This window comes from Melospiza melodia, chromosome 25, assembly GCF_035770615.1.
Source record: "Melospiza melodia melodia isolate bMelMel2 chromosome 25, bMelMel2.pri, whole genome shotgun sequence".
Classification (NCBI taxonomy): domain Eukaryota; kingdom Metazoa; phylum Chordata; class Aves; order Passeriformes; family Passerellidae; genus Melospiza; species Melospiza melodia.
In genome coordinates, this window is record NC_086218.1 from 5,232,126 (window position 1) to 5,251,799 (window position 19,674).

At 57.3% G+C, this 19,674-nt stretch overlaps 1 protein-coding gene across 1 annotated transcript in view; it reads left to right on the forward strand.

Moving 5' to 3' along the window:
• The window catches only part of LOC134429289 (Fc receptor-like protein 3), a gene marked incomplete at its 5' end in the record, with an annotated part of 79,840 nt that extends 74,809 nt beyond the window's left edge, over window positions 1-5,031 (forward strand). Inside the window, 1 exon segment of the mRNA XM_063176419.1 lies at window positions 4,961-5,031. Within this exon segment, the coding sequence (XP_063032489.1) occupies window positions 4,961-5,031 (71 nt within the window).
• Between the last annotated feature and the right edge of the window lie 14,643 nt (window positions 5,032-19,674).

The window sequence follows — 19,674 nt, forward strand, 5'->3', positions numbered from 1 at the left end:
TGGCAATCATTCTGCACCACAAACATAGTCCTCTTCTTTTTAAACAAAACTAGGGGGAGATGTTGTGGTGTGCTGTGATGTCCCATTTTGGCCTTCCAGGTCACTTTCCCAGGTGTGCCTATACTCTTTCCCTTCCCTCTTACCCCCATGCTGAGTGAGTCCTGTCACTCAGACTTAGCATTCCAGCAAGGCGTCGTGTGGTTGGTCAAGTTCCAAGGATGCCCCTATGCCCAGAGGTCATTGGCCTGTCTGGGTGTCATCTTCCCCTGAGACCCTGCCCCTCTCACCTGGTTGGCTCACCTGTACCTCCCCTCCCCCTGAACCTGAGCTAAAAAGGTGATCAGACCATGCGGCCGATATTCTGTTGGAGCAGTTGCTCACGTTCAGACCTCTGTAACCATGGAATAAACCTCTGGACATTAAACCCTCCAGCAGAATCCATCTCCTTTTTCTCTTCACCATCGCCTGAAGCTATCCTCCTGAGGTAAACCGGGTTCCTTACAAGCCTGGACTTGTTCAATGCCCAGCTGCAACCACCAGCAAGCCAAGGTATCTCTGGGGTGACACACCGCAGTTGCTGCCTTTGGCCCAGCAGCGAGGGTCAGACTGGCCCAGGCACAATCTAACTGGTAATATTGGGAGCTTTTTTATCCAATAGTCTTTGGCCCTTAGTCACCCCAAAATCTGAGACACCCAGGGAAGGAGCTGAGATCCCTGTGTCCATCGAGCAACTGCCCATTCCTGGAACCTCCGTTCCCCTGGGAACCCCACCATGTGACCCCCATGCCGTATGTCCCACCTTGCCTGAGTGCCCCATCCCTGTACTGACATTCCCCAGGATCTCCATGGCCCATGACCCCATTCCCAAGGAACCCTCTCCTGTTCATTCCAACCCCTGAAATCTCCCTTCCCCCAGGACCTTCATTCTCTCAGGACCCCCATTCCCCAACCTGCCACATCCGGACAACCCCCACCACATGACCCCAAATCCCTGGAGCCCACGTTCCCCTGAGATTCCCATCCCTGAGTCTCCCCAGCTCTGGGGATCCCCATTCCCATGTCCCCCCCCCCCGCCCCATCCTAGGTGACTCCCTCTCTTCAGGACCCCCATTGCTCAGGGACCCCATCGCTGGGACCCCCCATTCCCCTGGACACCCATCCCAGGCTCCCCAAACCCATTGAGTCCCCCACTCATGGGAACCCCATGTCCCACCTTGTCCCACTCACCCTTGTCCCCAGCCTGTCCCCAGCTTGTCGCCACCCTGCCCCCACCAAGGGCCACCTACACATGGGGACGGACATGACCTCACTTCCTTCCCCTTCATCCGAAGAGCCGCCAGCCAGGGGAGCAGTGGTCACAGCAGCAAGTGACAGTCAGTGCACATGGCTGGGGACACCTGGATGGCCAGGAAGGTGGCGCTGCTCCTGTGGGGTGAGTGGCCCAGGCACAGGCCTGACACCCTGGGGATGGGGAGGGGGCACAGGGGGACTGTGGGGTCCCATGAGTTCCCCAATGCCAGCAGTGCAGAGAATGAGGTGACCGGAGCCATGGCATGGCTGTGAGGACAGGAGAGAGGAGAGAGGAATGTGGGGACAATAATAGGAGGACCGAGATTTGGGGTGGCATCATGGGGCTGGTGGGGGTGACCTGTGCCAGAACAGGGTGGCCGTAGCGTCCCCAGTTCAGGGGTGTCCACAGTGTCCCTGTGTCGTGCCTGAATAAGGGGTGGTTGAGGTTTTCCTGACCCCAAGGTGTCCATGTCACACAAGGACAGTTTCGGGACAGCTCCCACAGCCCGGAACCCGGTGTGCCTCTGTCCCCATTGTGCCACCCCCACCCAGCCCTGTCCCCTCCCCCTTCCAGCCCAGACCCTCGGCCTCGCTAGTCAGTGTTCAGGGGATGTCATGGCCCCACCCTGCTGTCCCCAGCCCCATGGTGGCCCTGGCAGGCTGGTGTCCCCTCTTACCCACAGGTGCCCAGACCACCCAGCTCCTTGTGGGGCCCCCCTGGAGGCCAGCGGTGCTGTGGGACTGTTAGCGTTCAAAAACACATAATCATGGAGCGATTATATGCGGTGCTTTTTATTAAGAGCTCTGGGAATCGGGGTATATTCAACCCAAATCTGACTCCGACCATACATCTGAAATGATCATGTTTTATACTCTATCGTTACATAACTTTCTTGTTAATTATTAAACTTATATTGTTCTATTGTATACATAAATTTAGCCCCTCTCTGAATTTCCAACATAGTTTCTCACTATTCTTCTTATGGTTATATAATAATTACATTTAATTATTAAACAATCATCACATCTAACAATTACATAATTTATCATACTGCTTATGCAGGTGCAGTTGATCTGGGAAAGGACAAAGTCTAACATTTTAGATTCTATCTTTAACTTTTTCCAGGGTTCCACTATCAGGACCGGGTGACACTGACCTGCCAGGGCTCGGGGACCGCCAGTCCCGCAACTTGGTATAAGGATGGGCAGTGCTGGGGGCAGCAGGGACACAGCCACCTGACTGTCACTAAGCATGGCATCTACACATATTACAGACCTGGCAGTGGGCGTAGGCCCCCCATTAGAGTCTTATATGGTGAGTGGAGATCTTAAATCATCTGGGTGGCTGCTGATATATCGGGGTGGGCTCCACTCCATGGGCGGCCTCACACCCCTTGTGTGGTGCACGGCACACAGTAACATCCCAGTTCATCCCAGTGCACCCACATGTTCCCAGTGCCATGGGCACCCTTCTTGGACCTGTCTCAAGCCCCTCAGTGAGATGGTGTCGGGAGTTTAGTTCAAGCATGGCTTAAAGAAAAAGGCCATGAACATGGCTTAAAGAAAAAGGCCATGAAGCCATACAATTGAGAGAAAAGTAACAGGTAGCTGTGAAGCAGTTCCCAGCCTGACTTCTATAAACAATTAGACTCTTTCGGGCATCACTGTATAAACAATAAAGTTCTCAGGCAGTCTTCTCATAACAAGTGTAACACTCTCTCTGGGAAAAGATGGCATCCTGAGAACAGATGTGGAAGTTTTGGGAACCGTTCGTATCACAGTGAGAACACTGGTTTTGTTTTGTGTAAACAATCAACGGTGTAGTAAAACAAAAGGTGTGGTTAGAGTTTTCTCTGTTAGCCTATCATAAACCTGTATTTCAGAATATGCATGAAGTTTGTTAACACTATTATTTAAGCTGACTGATCGATCAATAAATCGAGTTCGATGCATCAAAGGATTGGTCGTTCTCCCCTCACTTCAACAAGATGGGACCCTCCTGTCCCACAGATAAGCTGGTGCTGCAGGTGTCAGCATGGGCACTGCTGGAAGGGGACACGGTGACACTGTGCTGCTGGGACCAGCAGGACAACACAGTCACCAGGGTGCGATTTTACCATGTGGAGAAGGATCTGAGGGGTTCCCTCAGGGGAACCGAGCTTTTGCTGTCCCCTCTGCAGCTGAACCACAGCAGTCGCTACGGCTGCATGAGCTTGATGAGGTTCTTTATGTCACGGTCAGCAGCAGTGACAATGACAGGGCACAGTGAGCACCCCCAAGGCTGGAACTCCAATCTCCTGACACCTGCAAAGCCCCTACCCAGTGTACTCAGAGTCACAGTCCTCACCTCCCCTCTCCTTCCCTGAGCTCTTCATGGCGCTGATTCTGGAGGGTCCCCCCCATGCCCACCGAGTGGTCCCCCCTGACTCTCAGTTGCCTCAGTCCCCCCAGGCCCCTGCGGCTCCGAGCGCCCCTCCTGCACGTGTTCTACCGGGATGGGCAGGTGGGAGGTGGGGGGGCATGCAGAAGAGCAGAGCCTGGCTCCATGTCAGGGTGCACAGTGAGTGCAGGGATGGGCACGGGAAGCCCTCACAGTCTGCTAGGGTCCCCCATCACCATCTGGGGACCTCCATCTGTCCCAGGAGACCCCATCCCACACTGAGTCCCTTATACCTCCCTAGGTCACCTCACCCCTATCTGTAGTCCCATCACATTCCCCAGGACTCACCGTCCCCTCCTTTGGATTCCTGTACCCTCTCCAGTGTCAGCCCCCTCCTTCACCAGGTGTCCCCTCCCTGAACCCCTAGTCCTTCCTTGGAGTCACTTTCAAGCCTTCCCAATCCCTGCACCCCCTCTCCCTCACTGGGATCCCTGTCCTGCTCATTGATCTCTGGGTCCCTCACTGTCTCCTTCTCTTTCCCCGCTCCCGCAGGGGTCCCACTCTCGGGGGTGTCCCTGTCAGTGCAGCCCCCCAGGGGACAGGTGGCACTTGGGGACAGCCTGGTGCTGAGCTGTGAGGTGGCCGTAGGGACAGGTCCTCTGTCCTTCTTCTGGCACCAGGAGGGCTCGGGGGCACTGCTGGACACCAGATCCCACCTGGAGCTGCGCCACTTTGGGGACAGTGACAGTGGCCAGTACCAATGCCAGGTCCGAAATGGTACTGGTCAGTGTGACCAGGAGTGACCCCCTTAATGTCACCATCCTGGGTGAGCGGGACTCTCAGGCTGGTGGTGACCCCACCCACTGCACCCCCATCCCACCTTGCCAAGTGCCACCCCTGTCCCCACAGTGCCCGTGGCCAATGTCACCTTCACCCCCAGTCCCCTGGCACACCAGGTGTGTGCAGGTGACAACGTGACCCTGCACTGCTCAGTGCAGGTGGGCTCAGCCCCTGTCACCTTCACCTGGCTGAACAATGGCCAGGAGGTGGCCCAGGGTCCCCTCCTGGACATCAGGAACAATGATGTGGGACATTCAGTCAATTATCAGTGCATGGCCACCAACCAGCTGGGACAGGACGGGCACTGCGTGTTCTGGGCACTGAGCCCAGAGCTGGCCCTTGAGGTGACAGCACAGGACACAGAGACACACAGGGTCAATGGGATACTCGGGGGTGCAAGAGCCCTGGAGTGATGGGTGATCCTGATCTGTCTCCCTCTGTTTCTTGCAGTGGCCTCATGGGTCGGTTGGGCCCTTTTGTTACTGGTCCTGCTTGTGGGTGCCATTGTGGCCTGGCACTAAGGGCACAGTGTGGGTGGGTGACAATGGGGGGACGGGGGTCCCAGGGAGATTCAGAGGCCCCCAGAGTTGGGGAATGATAGGACAGCACCCAAAGCCCCAATATTGTGACCTTGGCTGGGGGCCCTATAGGGTTTGGGTAGTTGCTGTTGGGGGTTCTGTCAAGGGCCTTGGAGGTGTTTGGGGGGTCTCTGTCCCAGCTGGGTTTGGGTTTTTAAGGCTGAGTTGGTTGGGGGAACTGGCAAGGTTAATAAATTCTGTGGTGCTTCAGGGATGTTTGGGCATCCCATGGGAGTTCAGGAATCCTGAGATGGGTCAGGGCCCTGGAACCCCACAGTCACCCCTACCCTCACTTCCCTTCAGCTGCCAGAAAGGAATGGGAAAGGGTAGTGGGAGGCTCAAACCACACTCTCCCCTTTCACCCCAACCCCCAAGACCTCCCATTCCCTCCCTCACATCCCCTTTATTCCCTCAGGCCCCCCTCCAGATCCCCCCCCCCCCAGATATAGGGGAGGTGCTGTACACCCACGTCATGGTCACCAAGAGGAGAGGGGATGAGTACGGAGGAGACACATGCAGAGGGAAACATCACCCACGAGTGTCACCCCACCCCACAGTCCCCACAGCCTGTGTCTCTTGCAGTGTCCCCCCGTGCCACCGTCCTCGAGGATCCGCAGGTGACCTACACAGAGCTGTGGGAGCCCCAGGGGCGACCGCAGGAACCTGGTGACATCTACGGGAATGTGCTGTGACACTGGGGGGAACTGGGGAGCACTGGGGATCCCCACCCATGGGCACCCACTCGTGTGTGTGCTGCCACCAAAAACTGCCCGACTCCCTCCCCATGGAGGCACAAATATTCAAAGGGCTGAAAGGACAACTATTTCCTAAAACAGCAATGAGAGAGAATAAAACCAGAAGCAACAGCAACAAGGTTCAGAGTTCTAAGGGTCAGAAAATGAATGATTTCCTGGGAAAGCCCCCAAAACAGAGGCAAATCCCAGATGACTGTACCGCCATCTTTTCTCCACCTGCAGGGCCCTGGACCTACCTTATTCTGATGGCCAAAGTGGCCTTCAGGAGGTTTTGGACTCTCTGGTCCCCTATCCTTAACCACCTTCTGCTGTGTTCCCCACACGAAGATGTCACAATGGCCCTGTGGGGTTCCAAAGCCTCTCACTTTGCCAGCCCCTGCCCTTTGCCAGGATAAGGCCATGGCACAGGGTGGGGTGTCAGAGACAGGAAAACTTTGATGTCTGGAGACATTTTGGAACAGCTGTGTGTGGCAGGGGTGGGTCAGGCCTTGCTTTTGGTGAGACAGGGCCTTGTCTGTCCATCAGTTTGCCAGCCATGGCACACTGGGGGCAGTGTGATGCTCTGCAAAAGCCATCTCCTTAGCGTCCGCATGACCAGAAGTGCCAGCTGGGGAGAGGGCCCTTGATGTCCTAACTGGCTTAAAAGGCAGAGCATAACATGGCCAAGGCCTTGACCATGTCTCCTCTTGGGGTGCCTGTCCTATCTGCTCTGGAACCCAGGAGTTTACAACTCATTTAAATGAGAAATGTCTGCAAAGGAAAATGGGAATATTGCTCGAACAGACAAAAGAACCATGCCTAAAATGTTTTTTGATTTCCAAAATAATGGAGATTCCAGGCAAAAGTGAAGGAAAAGGAATAACAGCTCTTTCCTGGGAAATTTATAAAACAGCAGAACACACCGCACAAACCCAGCTCTTATGCCCCCGGCTCAGGACTATAGATTTTTGTGGCAGTTATAACCGTGGCCAGCAGGGGGGGCTGCGGGCAGCACTCCCGGCCAGCAGGGGACGGCGCAGGGAGCGCTCCTGCCCAGCAGGGGGCGCTGCAGGGAGCACTCCCGGCCAGCAGAGGGCGCCCCGGTCCAGCTCCATCCCCTCAGGGGCCATGGCGGCCTCAGACGGGAGGGAGGAGGGGAAATCTCTCCTTTTGAAAACTCCTGGGCACCAATCGCTCCCGGCACCACCACCAGCAGTGGGCAGAAGCCGCCAAGGCAGCAGGTTGGATCCCAGTGCCCACTGGCAGCGTAGCAGTGTCCCAGGGCCAGGCACACACGCCCTGCGCAACACCCACGATTGCTCTCCATGATCCCCAATGGAAGGAAGGCAGCACCTGACCCCAGGCAGTTCTCAGGTCCACAGCAGCACCTCTGGTGGCTTTACACAACAATTCCTGCAAACCCTCACCCTCTCGCTCAGGTGAGGAGGGAAGGGATTGAGCTTTGGGGAAACCTGGAATTCACAGAGGATTACTCCCCACAGCCCCACCACATCTGCAGCCAGAGCCACAACTCAATATTTCCACACTTTTCCCTCTTGTCTGGCAGCCACGCCCAAAAGCCAAACACTCTTCCCAGGCCATTCTAAAGGGCTGCAAGTTTGAGGCAGGAAGGAGGAGGGACCGGTCAGGTTGTTGAGCGGATTGCTGCAAGATATGCAAGGTTTTTGGGGCTGTCTCAGACCCTTTGCGCAAGAGACAAAATTATCAATAGCTGCATTTCTGGACTAGTTCTCACACAGCTGCCCCTGCAAGGGGCGATTTCTGGCCAGCCCTGCTCTGAAAATCATTGGAGGCCCTCACAGAGCCACTGCTTGGGCTCCCTTTGGGCTTTGTGCTTCTTGCATAACTGAGCAAACCATAGGCAGGCCTTTTTCTACCCACAGAATTCTCACCTCTGCAGCAGCTCTAAAGCTGCCAGAATCAAAGCCAAAGGGGCAGGGGGGATCCTCAGGTGCTGGCTGCCACCTGGGTCTGGACAGAGCAGGGCTGTGTAATGGCCATCCCTGTGCAGTGGGGCTGGGCCATGGCTGGGCCCCACCCTTGGATGGCCACTCCAACAACATCTGCCACTCCACAATATTTTTCACTATCCGAACAATATTGCAATATTTAATAAACAGTATAATCAATAACATATTATCAATTCATATAATATCCAGCGAAAATCAACTTCCAATTGTTTCTTTCAATATATACCAGTAAAGAACTGTTATTCCTCCTCCCACATCTTTGCCTAAAACCCCCATAATTTCAAAGTTATAATAGGTCAGAGAGAAGGGGGTCATACTTTCCATTCCAAGGGAGGTTCCCACCTCCTTGACTGAGCTTGAAAGAGAAACACCATTTCTGCCAATTTAACCAAAGAGCTGCATTTTTGTCCCAGGAGCAGGGACCAGGTCCTGTTCCCCCTTGGAACTGGGATGGGCACCTGTGAGCCACTTTAGTGGGAGCACTGGGAGGGGGATTGCAGAGCTACTAAGCACATGGGGGTTAAGAGGAACAAATCTGATTTTGATTTATGTCTCAACATATGCTACACATGAGGTGAAAAATGACTCTGTGGTTGTACATGTGCTGGGAACCCTGTCCCTGGTGAGGCTTCAGGCAACAGATGATCAGGAGAGAGAAAGCTTCGGTGATCAGGCTGTGAGTGACACCCACTGGCTGGTGGGACAGAGGCCTGGGAAAAATGTATGGGAAAAAGTGCCCAGGAAATCAGGCTGTGAGAAGAGACTTTGCAAATAAAAGCAGATAACTGTGACACAACAGGAGCATTTTGCTTTAGGTTTCTTGCAGGGATCAGGGGCTTGCACAGAGGGTCAGTTTGGCCCTCATCCCCTATGGGATTCACATTCTCTGAACCTGGGAGAAGCAGTGAAAGAAGCAAAGAATGATCCAAATAAATCTTCTCTCATTTACTGCTACTGTGTTGTTCACACGTGGAATGCGTGGTGGAAGATTGTTTACCTGAAGGGAATTGGTAATTGGATTGTGGTGTGAGTGTTTTGATTCACTGACCAATTGAATCCAGGTGTGTGTGTGTGGGGACTGTTGGCTGACAGTCATGAGATTGTGTGCAGTGTAGTGCAGTTGAGTGCTTGGCAGATTCAGTTTAGATGTAATGTAATATATTATAGAATAATACAGTATAATAATGTATTTAATTAGCCTTCTGATAAGATGGAGTCAGATGCATCATTCCTCCCGGATGTTGGGAAAATATCACCGATACTACCCCCACTCGCCTTTTCCTCCCGGTGGTTCCTTCTTCCCTGTCCGCATCCATTCTTCCCTGCTTCGCTGCTTCCCCGAGGCAGCTCATTTCTGATTGTCCTGGATATTCCTTCATTTCCTCCCTAATGGAGCAGATGCTGCCTGCACCCACCCGCCACCTCTGCCACGTTTCCCATGCTGCCCACAGCACCGAGCCTGCTGCACCTGCCCACCGCAGCCCCAGCCCGCGGCAGCCAGCCCAGAGCCACCAGTGCCGCAGCATCAGCCCGCAGCCAGCCCGCAGCAGCCAGCCTGCAGCCATCGCTCGCCCATGCCAGAGACACGCAGGTGCCGTCCTTGGAAATCACACCCAGCCACTCACAAAAGACATGTGGGCTCGCCCTGGCTTGCAGCACACACACTCCATCTGCTGAGCTGATGGCCACAGAGCGCCCGGGCTTCTTGCAGTAATGCTGTTCCTGTCTTCTGTTTCTCTCTCTATCCTTTTCCCTGTCTACTCCTTTCTCTCCCCCTTTGGTAAGAACATTTACCCTCCTTTTTCAATAAACAGTTCTCTCATGTAATATTGCCATGTTTGTGCTTCATTTTCATCTGAGAAACCTTTCAGCAAGAATCCTCCCCAACTCCCCCTTTTCCAGTGGAATGGGACAGGGGTAGTGGGAGGGGAAATGGGGAAGCCCTGGGTGCATTGCAAGCACTGTGGGGAGAGAATGAGGCAGTCCCTGAGGGTACTTGGGCACTTGGATGAGGCTGGGGAGCCCCTGCAGGTACGAGCAAAGGGATGGGGGAGCCCTTGGGGGTACTGGGAGAGTAAATGGGGAGCACAGGGTGCCCTTTGTAGCCTTCCCCTTAGCCATGACCACCTCCCTTGGAAGGATGGGCAATCACAGGAGGCATGGAGGGAGCACCCCCAGTGTCACCCAGTGCCTCCTGTTTCCCAGAGCATCACAACTTTTGGTGTAGATTGTCATAGATGTCACTGGGCTCCCACGGTTGCCTTTGCAGCTCCATGTACGTCGCCTGAGGATCCTCCACTTGGAGTGCCAGTGGGTCTGGGGGCGCCCTGTGGGAATAAGGGGGTGTGGGAAAGGGGATGGAAGCTGCTGGGAGTTTGGGTAAAAGGTGTATCATGGCTGGAGGCTGCACTCACCTTTCCTGGTGCTTCCTGGCATCTGCTAAGGAAAACTGGAGGTGTGACTTTGGAGACCCAGGGGCCCCCATCCACCCTTGACAATGCTGAACCACCACCAGACACACAATTCTTCCCAGCCCCCCCCCCCACTATCCCTGAAGACCCCATTTGCACCAACACCCTGAGCCCCCAGATCCCCAAGTCTGGCATGGAGGGGGACCCCTGATAGAACCCCCAAAATCCCTCCAGGACCCTCCAACAGCTCTGAGCCATGGTCACTGGGGGTTCAGCCCTCCCAAGCCAGGGCCTGTGGGTGCCGCCCTATGGGCCCCCCTTCTCTGGGGGCCTTCACACCCCTCTCCATGACCCCCATGCCTCATTGTCACCCACCCACACGGTGCCACCGGTGCCAGGCCACAATGACATTCACGAGCAGGAGCAGGAACAAAAGGGCCCAACTGACCCCTGCGGCCACTGCAAGAAACAGAGGGGTACACATCAGGGTCACCCAGAACCTCAAGGGTCCTTCGACCCCGAATGACCCTGTGTGACCTTACCTTTTTCCCTGTGTCCCCATGGTGTCACCAACAGGGCCAATTCTTGGCTGAGTGTCTGGAACACGCGGTGCCCATCACGTCCCAGCTGGTTGGTGGCCACGCACTGGTAGGTGCCCGAATGTCCCACATCGACTGCCCTGAGCTCCAGGAGGGGACCCTGGGTAAACTCCTGCCCGTTGTGCAGCCAGGTGAAGGTGACAGGGGCTGAGCCCACCTGCACCGAGCAGCGCAGGGTCACGGTGTCACCTACAAGCACCTGGTGTGAGAGGGTGCCAAGGGTGATGGTGGCATTGGCCACGGGCACTGTGGGGACAGAGATAGGGCTGAGAGCACAGGGAGGGGCTGGCAGCTGGTGTGGATGTGTAGGGACAAGGGGGGTGGGTGTGATGGGGGATGTTTTGGACACACCACAGAGGGGTGAGGGTACACAGGGCAGAGGTAGAGGACACAAGCATGGTGTCCGGGGGACATGGAGATGCCCAGGAAAGGAGACTGGAGGAGGCTGTGAGGGCTCCCCGTGCCCATCCCCACACTCACTGCACACCGTGATGCTGAGCTGGGTGTGGGTTTTCCGCACGGTTCCCCCCGGGAGCGCACCTGGCAGCTGTAATTCCCCGAGTGGGAGACCCCCACAACGGGCACCAGCAGCTGCGGGGACCCCTGCAGGCCCCCCACGACCTGCCCGTGCTGGTAGAACACGTGCAGGAGGGGGGCTCGGGGCCGCAGGGGGCTGGGGGTGCTGAGGCAGTTGAGAGTGAGGGGGGACCCCTGGGTGGGCTCGGGGGGACCCTCCAGCACTGGTCCCTGGACAAGCTCAGGGCAGGAAATGGGGGGCTTTGGAAACAGTGACCCCGAATCCCTGACGAGGCGCTATGGGGCTGTCGGGGTGGCGGCTGTGAGGTGCTCACCATGCACTGTCACTGTCACCGGCACTGACTCCTGCCATCCCTGTGATACCCCATTTTTCACCCGGGCCTTGCAGTGGTAGCGGCCGCTGTGTTTCAGCTGCAGAGGGGACAGGGACAGCTCGGTCCCATTGTGGAGCCCTCTCAGTTCCGTCTCCTCGCGGTAGAACACCAGAGTGGCCGACTTTTCCTGCCTGTACCGGCAGCGCAGTGTCAGCGTTTCCCCCTCCAGCAGTGCCCGTGCTGGCACCTGCAGCACCACCTGGTCTGGGGGGCAGAGGGGTGCTGTCGCATCACAGGGGTCTGGAGGGTCCTGATATCATCAGGACCCCCATATTGGATCAAAGCCAGCACACCAGGTTTCCCCAATTTCAACACGAGTGTCCCCCCATAGGGGGATGCCCTGGGATGTCCCCCTCTATAGGGGACAGGCTCTGGTCACACCCGAGGGTGACCCATGGAATAGAGCTCATCCAGCATCCCCGGGGTTCCCGTGGGTGCCAAGCTGAGGACACAAACAACCCTCACCGTCTGAGACAATCACGGGTGGGCTGCAACCACTTCCAGGTCTCTCACACGTGTAGGTGCCATTCTCAGTGACAGTGAAATGGTTGCCTCCCTCCTGCCCCCAGCGCTGCCCGTCCTTGTACCAGGTGGTGTCACCAGCAGTCCCCGAGCCCTGGCAGGTCAGTGTCACCTGCTCCCACAGCACCGCCGGCCTCCAGGGGGGATCCACCAGCAACTGGGTGGTCTGGGCACCTGTGAGTGACAGGGGACACCAGCCTGCAAGGGCCATTGCAGGGTTGGGGACAGCAGGGTGGGGCCATGGAATCCCCTCAGGACTCACCAGCAAGGCTGAGGGTCTGGGCTGGAAGGGAAAAGGGACAGGGCTGGGTGAGGGTCATGGGGACACTGTGGACACCCTATGTTTGTACTGCCCACCTCCACCAGCCCTACAGCACCTGTCCCCACAGCCAAGTCCTATGGTCCTGTGCCCATGATCCCATTCCAATGGCACCTTTCCCCATGGCCAGGTGACATCTGCATTGTTATATGGCCCCATTCCATGTCCCAGTATCCCTGTTCCCCTGTCCCTATCCCCACAGTCCACAAACCCCAAGGCTTCTTCTGCCACATACTTGTCCCCACATCTCTATCCCCCTCTTCCTGTCTCCACATCCCAGTTCCCCTATTTCTGTCCCTAAAGCCACCCCAAATCTCTGCTCACACTGAGCTCCATGCCCTGCTCTGCCTCTGCTGCCATTGGGGACCTCAGGGGACCTCACAGCCCCCCTGTGCCCCCTCCCCACCACTCTCTGCCTCACCACAGCCCATCCCACGGGTGTCAGGTCCGTGCCCAGGGCACTCACCCCACAGGAGCAGTGCCACCTTCCCGGCCATCCCGGTGTCCCCAGTCATGTGCACTGGCTGTCACTCGCTGCTGTGGCCAACGCTCCCCTGGCTGGCGGCTCTTCGGATGAAGGGGAAGGAAGCGAGGTCACGTCCGTCCCCACGTGTAGGTGGCCCTTGGTGGGGGCAGGGTGGCTACAAGCTGGGGACAGGCTGGGGACAAGGCTGCATAGTCTGGGGACATGGTGGGGGATGGTGGGACATGGTGGGAACATTGTATTGTCAGAATTTGGAGTCTAAGGCTGTGTAGGGAGCCTGGGCTCTTTCTAGTAGAATGGGGTACCCAGGGATGGGGTCCCAGGTAAAATGGGTGTCCCAAGGGTTGGGTAGACTCAGACTTGGGGATGAGCGTCCCAGAACAATGTGGCCTCCTGGGATTTGTGATCATGAAATGGGGGTGCCAGGGAAAAGTGGGACCCTGTGAGAATGGTGGTCCTGGGGGAATCAAGGTCTCCAAGGGCAGTGGTGTCCCACGGTCTGGAATTACTGGGATGGTGTTCCTTGGGGTTGGAGATCCTGGGGAATTGCAGTCCAGGGATGGGGGTCTCAGGGAAGGGGTGGCAGAAGGAATTTGGGTTCCAAGGCTGGGGTCCCAGAGGAATGGGTGTGCCAGGGTTGGGCAATGTGGGGGGGAACATGGGGGTCACAGCTCCTTCCCTGGGTGCCTCAGATTTTGGGGTGAGGCTAGGCCCTGCATAATCACCCCTGGGGTGTTCGTTTCCTGGCCAGGCATTGCATGGGGGTCCTGGGTAGTTCGGCCTCTGTGTCCTCGCCTGACCCTGACTGTTTCCTCTCTTTATATCTCTTTTTTCCTTATTCTTCTTACTTTTTGCCATATCCCTTCACCCCCGGTTCCTGGCTCAGAAATCCTGGGGTGCACCTGAGCAGGGAACGGGTTGGGGGACCCAGGAGAGGGAGGAAATGGGGAGCAGGGGGTGCAGGGAAGGGTGAGGAGGCTTTGGGGGATGGAGGTGCTGGGCTGTGCCTGCTCAACACTTTCACTTTCTTTGTCCTGGAGGAGAGGGAAGAGGCTGTTTGTGCTGAGAGTCAGATGGGAAAAGGGGTCATTATTCTCCATTTCTAGGGGGGCACATACAGGGGGCATCTGTCCTCAAAGGTCTCTCCTCTGGAGTTCAGCTGGGGGATCCTGACCCAGGGGTGACACATCCTGGCATGGGGGGTCCTGTCCCGGGGGGTGGCTGTTCCAAAAATGTCCCTGCACATTCCTGGCCGGGTGCCTGTCCCAGGGGTGGCACATCCTGGGGACCCCTGTCAATGCCAGGCTGGGGCCCAGCCATGGCCCAGCCCCACTGCACAGGGATGGCCATTGCCCAGCACTGCTGTGCCCAGCCCCTGGTGGCAGCCAGCACCTGAGGGTCCCCCCTGCCCCCTTGGCTTTGATTCTGGCAGCTTTAGAGCTGCTGCAGAGGTGAGAATTCTGTGGGTGGAAAAAGGCCCCCCACAGGATGAGCTGAGATGTGGTTTGCTCAGCCCTGCAAGAAGCACAAAACCCCAAAGAGAGCCCAAGCAGTGGCTCTGTGAGGGCCTTTGATGGTTTTCAGAGCAGGGCTGGCTGGAAAAACCCTTGCAGGGGCACCTGTGAGGGAACCAGTCCAGAAATGCATCAATTGATCATTTGGACCCTCAGGCACACACAGGCATTTCCACAGATTCCTGTGCACTGTCCCAGGGATGGACAGAGCTTTTCCCCTTCCTACAAGGGAAGTCAATCAAGTTTCAGGGTGGGAATGAGCAAAATGGGGAGAGTTCCTAAAGATGGCCCAAGAAAAGGCTTCCTTCAGGGCTGGGTTGCTACCAAGAAGGCAGGGAACAATCCCATGGAGCTGTTGGCCACTCAGGGAGATTCCCCACTCTGTGTTATCCACAAGCAAATGCTGCTGTGTTATGTACAAATGGGCTCCTAAAGGGAACTGAAAACTCTCATTTCATTGTGATTTGTTTGCGGTTTTTTTGTGAGTGACTTATTGGGAAAGCAATGGATTCTATAAAGCAGAGCATTTATACCTTGCCAGTTGTATTTTGACTGAGTTTTTACATATTGGGAAAATAATGGTATGGGAAAGATTTTTGGTTTTATTCTATGGCTTTGGTCTGAACCAACTGGTCTTCAAGTGTTGCCTGGGATTGCTGAGCCAGGAAATGGGGGGACCTGACCCAGGGGTGTGTGGGGCAGGGACACAGAGACTCCCAGGACAGCCCTGGGGTGCTTCAGAGATAGGGCTTTGCTGGGCTCTGAGTCACCCCAAAATCTGAGGCACCCTGGAAAGGAGCTGTGACCCCCATGCCCACCAAGCCACTGACCATCCCTGGCACCCCCATTCCCATGGGAACCCAACCATGGGACCCCCATTCCCGTGGGAACCCAACCATGGGACCCCCATTCCCATGGGAACCCAACCATGGGACCCCCATTCCCGTGGGAACCCAACCATGGGACCCCCATTCCCATGGGAACCCAACCATGGGACCCCCATTGCCTTGGTCTCCCCTCTTTGGGGACCCCCATCCCAGGACTGCCATTGCCCGTCACCACCATTGCCTTGATCCCATCCCACGGGCTGCTTCTTCCCCCAGAACCCCTATTCCCAAGGTCCCCTTTTTCCCCCTGCACCCCCCACCCCTGGACCCACATTCCATGACCCCAAATCCCTCAGGGGGACAATGTTCCCACAGCACCCCCATCCCTGAATCCCCCCAGGCATGGAGACCCCAATTCCTCTGGACCCCCATTCTCCTGGACACCCATCCTTGGTTCCCCACATCCCCTGAGCCCCTTACTACTGGCAACATCATCCCAGCCATGTCCCCATATTATGCAGCCTTGTCCCCAGCCTGTCCCCAGCTTGTGGCCATCCCGCTCCCACCAAGGGCTACCAACGCATGGGGACAGAAGTCACCTCGCTTCCTTCCCCTTCATCCAAAGAGCCGCCAGCCAGGGGAGCGGTGGCCACAGCAATGAGTGACAGCCAGTGCACATGGCTGGGGACACCGGGATGGCCGGGAAGGTGGCGCTGCTCTTGTGGGGTGAGTGCCCTGGGCACAGGCCTGACACCCAGGGATGGGGAGGGGAGGGGCACAGGGGGCCTGTTGGGTACCTTGAGGTCCCCAATGCCGGCAGCACCAGTCCTTGTTACCCACATGGGACCTGGGTGGGAAAAGGGATGTTGAGGCGGCTTTGGGGAAAGGAACAGGGGTCAGGAATTTGGGGATGGGGATGTGGGGACAGGAATGTGGGGACTGGCACCTTTGGGCTCAGGCAGCTTTGGGAATAGGGACAAGGGAACTGGGATGCAGGGACAGAAGGGGACAAGAACAGTGAGGATGTGGCCATGGGGATGGGATCACGGGGATGGGATCATGAGCAGGTGGGGGGCCCTGGGCCAGCATGGGCTGTGTCTGTGGTGTCCTCATGCCCAGGGTGTCCACAGTGTCCCCATGTTCTGCCTCAGCCCACGGTGGCCTCAGTGTCCATGGTCCCAAGGTGTCTCTGGCACAGGGATGTGGTGCACGGGTGGCTGTGACACAGACATGTTCCCCTGCCTCTCCAAATCTTTTGGGGGCCACTCTGACACACTTTCCTACAAGAACTGCTGTCCCCAGAGGGACAGTTTGGGGACAGCCACCACACCCTGTGCCCCTGTGCTGTTTTCCCTGCAGTGCAACCCCCACCCAGCTCTGTCCCTTCTCCCTTCCAGCCCAGACCCTGGTCTTTGCTGGTGAGTCCTCGGGGGATGCCATGGCCCCACCCTGCTGTCCCCAGCCCCACGCTGGCCCTGGCAGGCTGGTGTCCCCTGTCACCCGCAGGTGCTCAGACCACCCAGCTCCTGGTGGAGGCCGGCAGTGTGGTGGGACCGGGTGACACTGACCTGCCAGGGCTCACAGACCGCCAGTGCCACCACCTGGTATAAGGATGGATGGCGCTGAGGCAGCAGGGACCTGACCGCCTCACTGTTACAAAGAGTGGCACTTACACCTGTGACAGACCCGGCACCGGGCGTAGGCCTGCTGTGAGAGTCTTAGATGGTGAGGGGGCTTCAGGTGTCCCCAGGCTGGCACCTGCAGGGACCCCAAGGGCTCTGGGTGGGTTCCCCTCCATGGGTCACCTCCTGTGTGACCAGATCCTGTCTTCTGCTCTGGGGACATCCCAGAGCATCCCACTGTGGGGAAACCATTTGTTGGAACTGGGGACTCCTGGTGCACCCAATGGGGGGATCCTGGTGCCATCAGGTAGCACAGGACCCCTCTGCCCCCTAGACGGGCTGGTGTTCCAGGTGCCAGCACAGATGCTGCTGGAGGGGGACACGGTGACACTGCACTGCCGGAGCTGGCAGAACAACACGATCACCACGGTGTCATTTTACCACAAGGGGAAGAAACTTCAGGGGCTCCGTGATGGCACCGATCTGTCCCTGTCCCCTCTGCAGCAGCACCACAGCGGCAACTACCACTGTGAGGGCTGGGTGAGCTAAGGGGTGTCAAAGTGGAGCGTGTCGAAGATGATGACAGTGACAGTACACAGTGAGTGCAACGATGGGGACAGGGATGCCCGACATCCTCCAAGGATTTCCTGTCACTGCCTGAATCCTTTATCCCTCCCTTTACTCCTCCCTGGGTCATACAAAATTTCCCACGTCCCTCTTGGTTTCCCCCATGACTGCCCAGTTCGCCCTCCTGATCCCTCATCCCTCTCTTTGTCCTTCCCATTCCTCCCTGGATTCCCCACCCTTTCCAAGGTCTCCGCTCCACCCTCGGCTCTCCCTTCCTTCCATGGGTCCTCCGGCCTATCTATAAACCCCAAATCATTCACTGAGACTCCTCAGTCTCTGTTGTGGTTCCCCATCACTGCCTGGGTCTCTGCACCTTTCCAGGGGGTCTCACCAATGTCCTTAGGTCCACACCTGCCTCCCAGGGTTCCCTTCTGCTAACTGGGATCCTGTCTGTGCCCTTCCAATCCCCTCTTTCCCTCCCGTGTCTCCCATCCTTCCTGGGTCACCAATCCCTTCTGGGTCCATCCACAGGGGTCCCGCCCTCGGGGGTGTCCCTGTCAGCGCAGCCCCTTGGGCGACAGGTGTCACTCGTGGACAGCCTGGTGCTGAGCTGTGAAGTGGCCATGAGGACAGATCCTGTGTCCTTCTCCTGGCACCGGGAGGGCTCGGGGGCACTGCTGGGCACCGGCCCCCACCTGGAGCTGGGACATGTTGGGGACAATGACAGCGGCCAGTACTGGTGCCGAGTCAGTGATGGGAACAGGGTGGCCGAGAGTGACCCCCTGAATGTCACCGTCCTGGGTGAGCGGGACCATCGGGCTGGGGGTGACCCCACCCACGGCACCCCCTTCTCACCTCGCCAGGTGCCAATGCTGTCTGTGTCCCCACAGTGCCCGTGGCCAATGCCACCATCACCCATGGTCTGCTGTCACACCAGGTGTGTGCAGGTGACAATGTGACCCTGCGCTGCTCAGTGCAGGTGGGCTCAGCCCCTGTCACCTTCACCTGGCTGCACCACGGGCAGCAGGTGGTCCAGGGTCCCCTCCTGGAGTTCAGGGACATCGATGTGAGACATTCAGGCACCTACCAGTGCGTGGCCACCAACCAGTTAGGACCGGATGGGCACTGCATGTTCCAGGCACTCAGCCCTGAGCTGGCCCTGGAGGTGACACCTGGCTCACCCTGGGTCACAGCTGGGGTCACATGGGGTCACCAGGGAGTGCCGGTCTCCTGGGCTAATGGGTGATCCTGATGTGTCCCCCTCTGTTTCTTGCAGTGGCCACAGGGGTTGGCAGGGCCCTTTTGTTCCTGCTCCTCCTTGTGGGTGTCATTGTGACCTGGCACCGGTGGCACCGTGTGGGTGGGTGGCAATGTGGGGACAGGGGTCCCAGTGTGCTGTAGAGGCCCCCAGAGTTGGGGAACGATAGGGCAGCACGCACAGCCCCAGAATTGTGAGCCTGTTTTAGGGTCTAGAAGCATTTGGGGAGACACTGGAGGGTCCTGCAGGAATGTTGAGGGTTCTTTCAGGAGCCCTGGGGGTATCTGGGGGTCTCTGCCCCTGCTGGGCTTTGCGTTCTTGAGACTGAGTTGGTCGAGGCTACTGGGGATGTTCATTAATTCTGGGGGGTTCAGGGATGCTTGGGGGTCCTGAGGGAAATCGAGGGTTCAGTGGAGGTTCAGGAATCCTGAGAGGGGTCAGGGCCATGGGACCCCAAAGTCACCCCTTTCTCTTTCCTCTGCAGCTGCCAGGAAGAACCAGGAAAGGTGAGTGGGGGACTCAAACCACACTCTCCCCTTTTACCCCAACCCCCAAGATCTCCCATTCCCTCCCCCACATCCCCTTTATTCCCTCAGCACCCCCCGGATCACCCGGCTCCCCCATTGGAGTGGGAGGTGCTGTACACCTACATCGTGGTCACCAAGAGGCCAGGGGGTGAGTACGGGGGGAACACACACAGAGGGACACGTCACCCACCAGTGTCACCCCACCCAGATCCCACAGCACGTGTCTCTCACAGTGCCCCCCGTGCCACCACCCTCCAGGATCCCCAGGTGACCTATGTGGGGCTACGGAGACCATGGGAG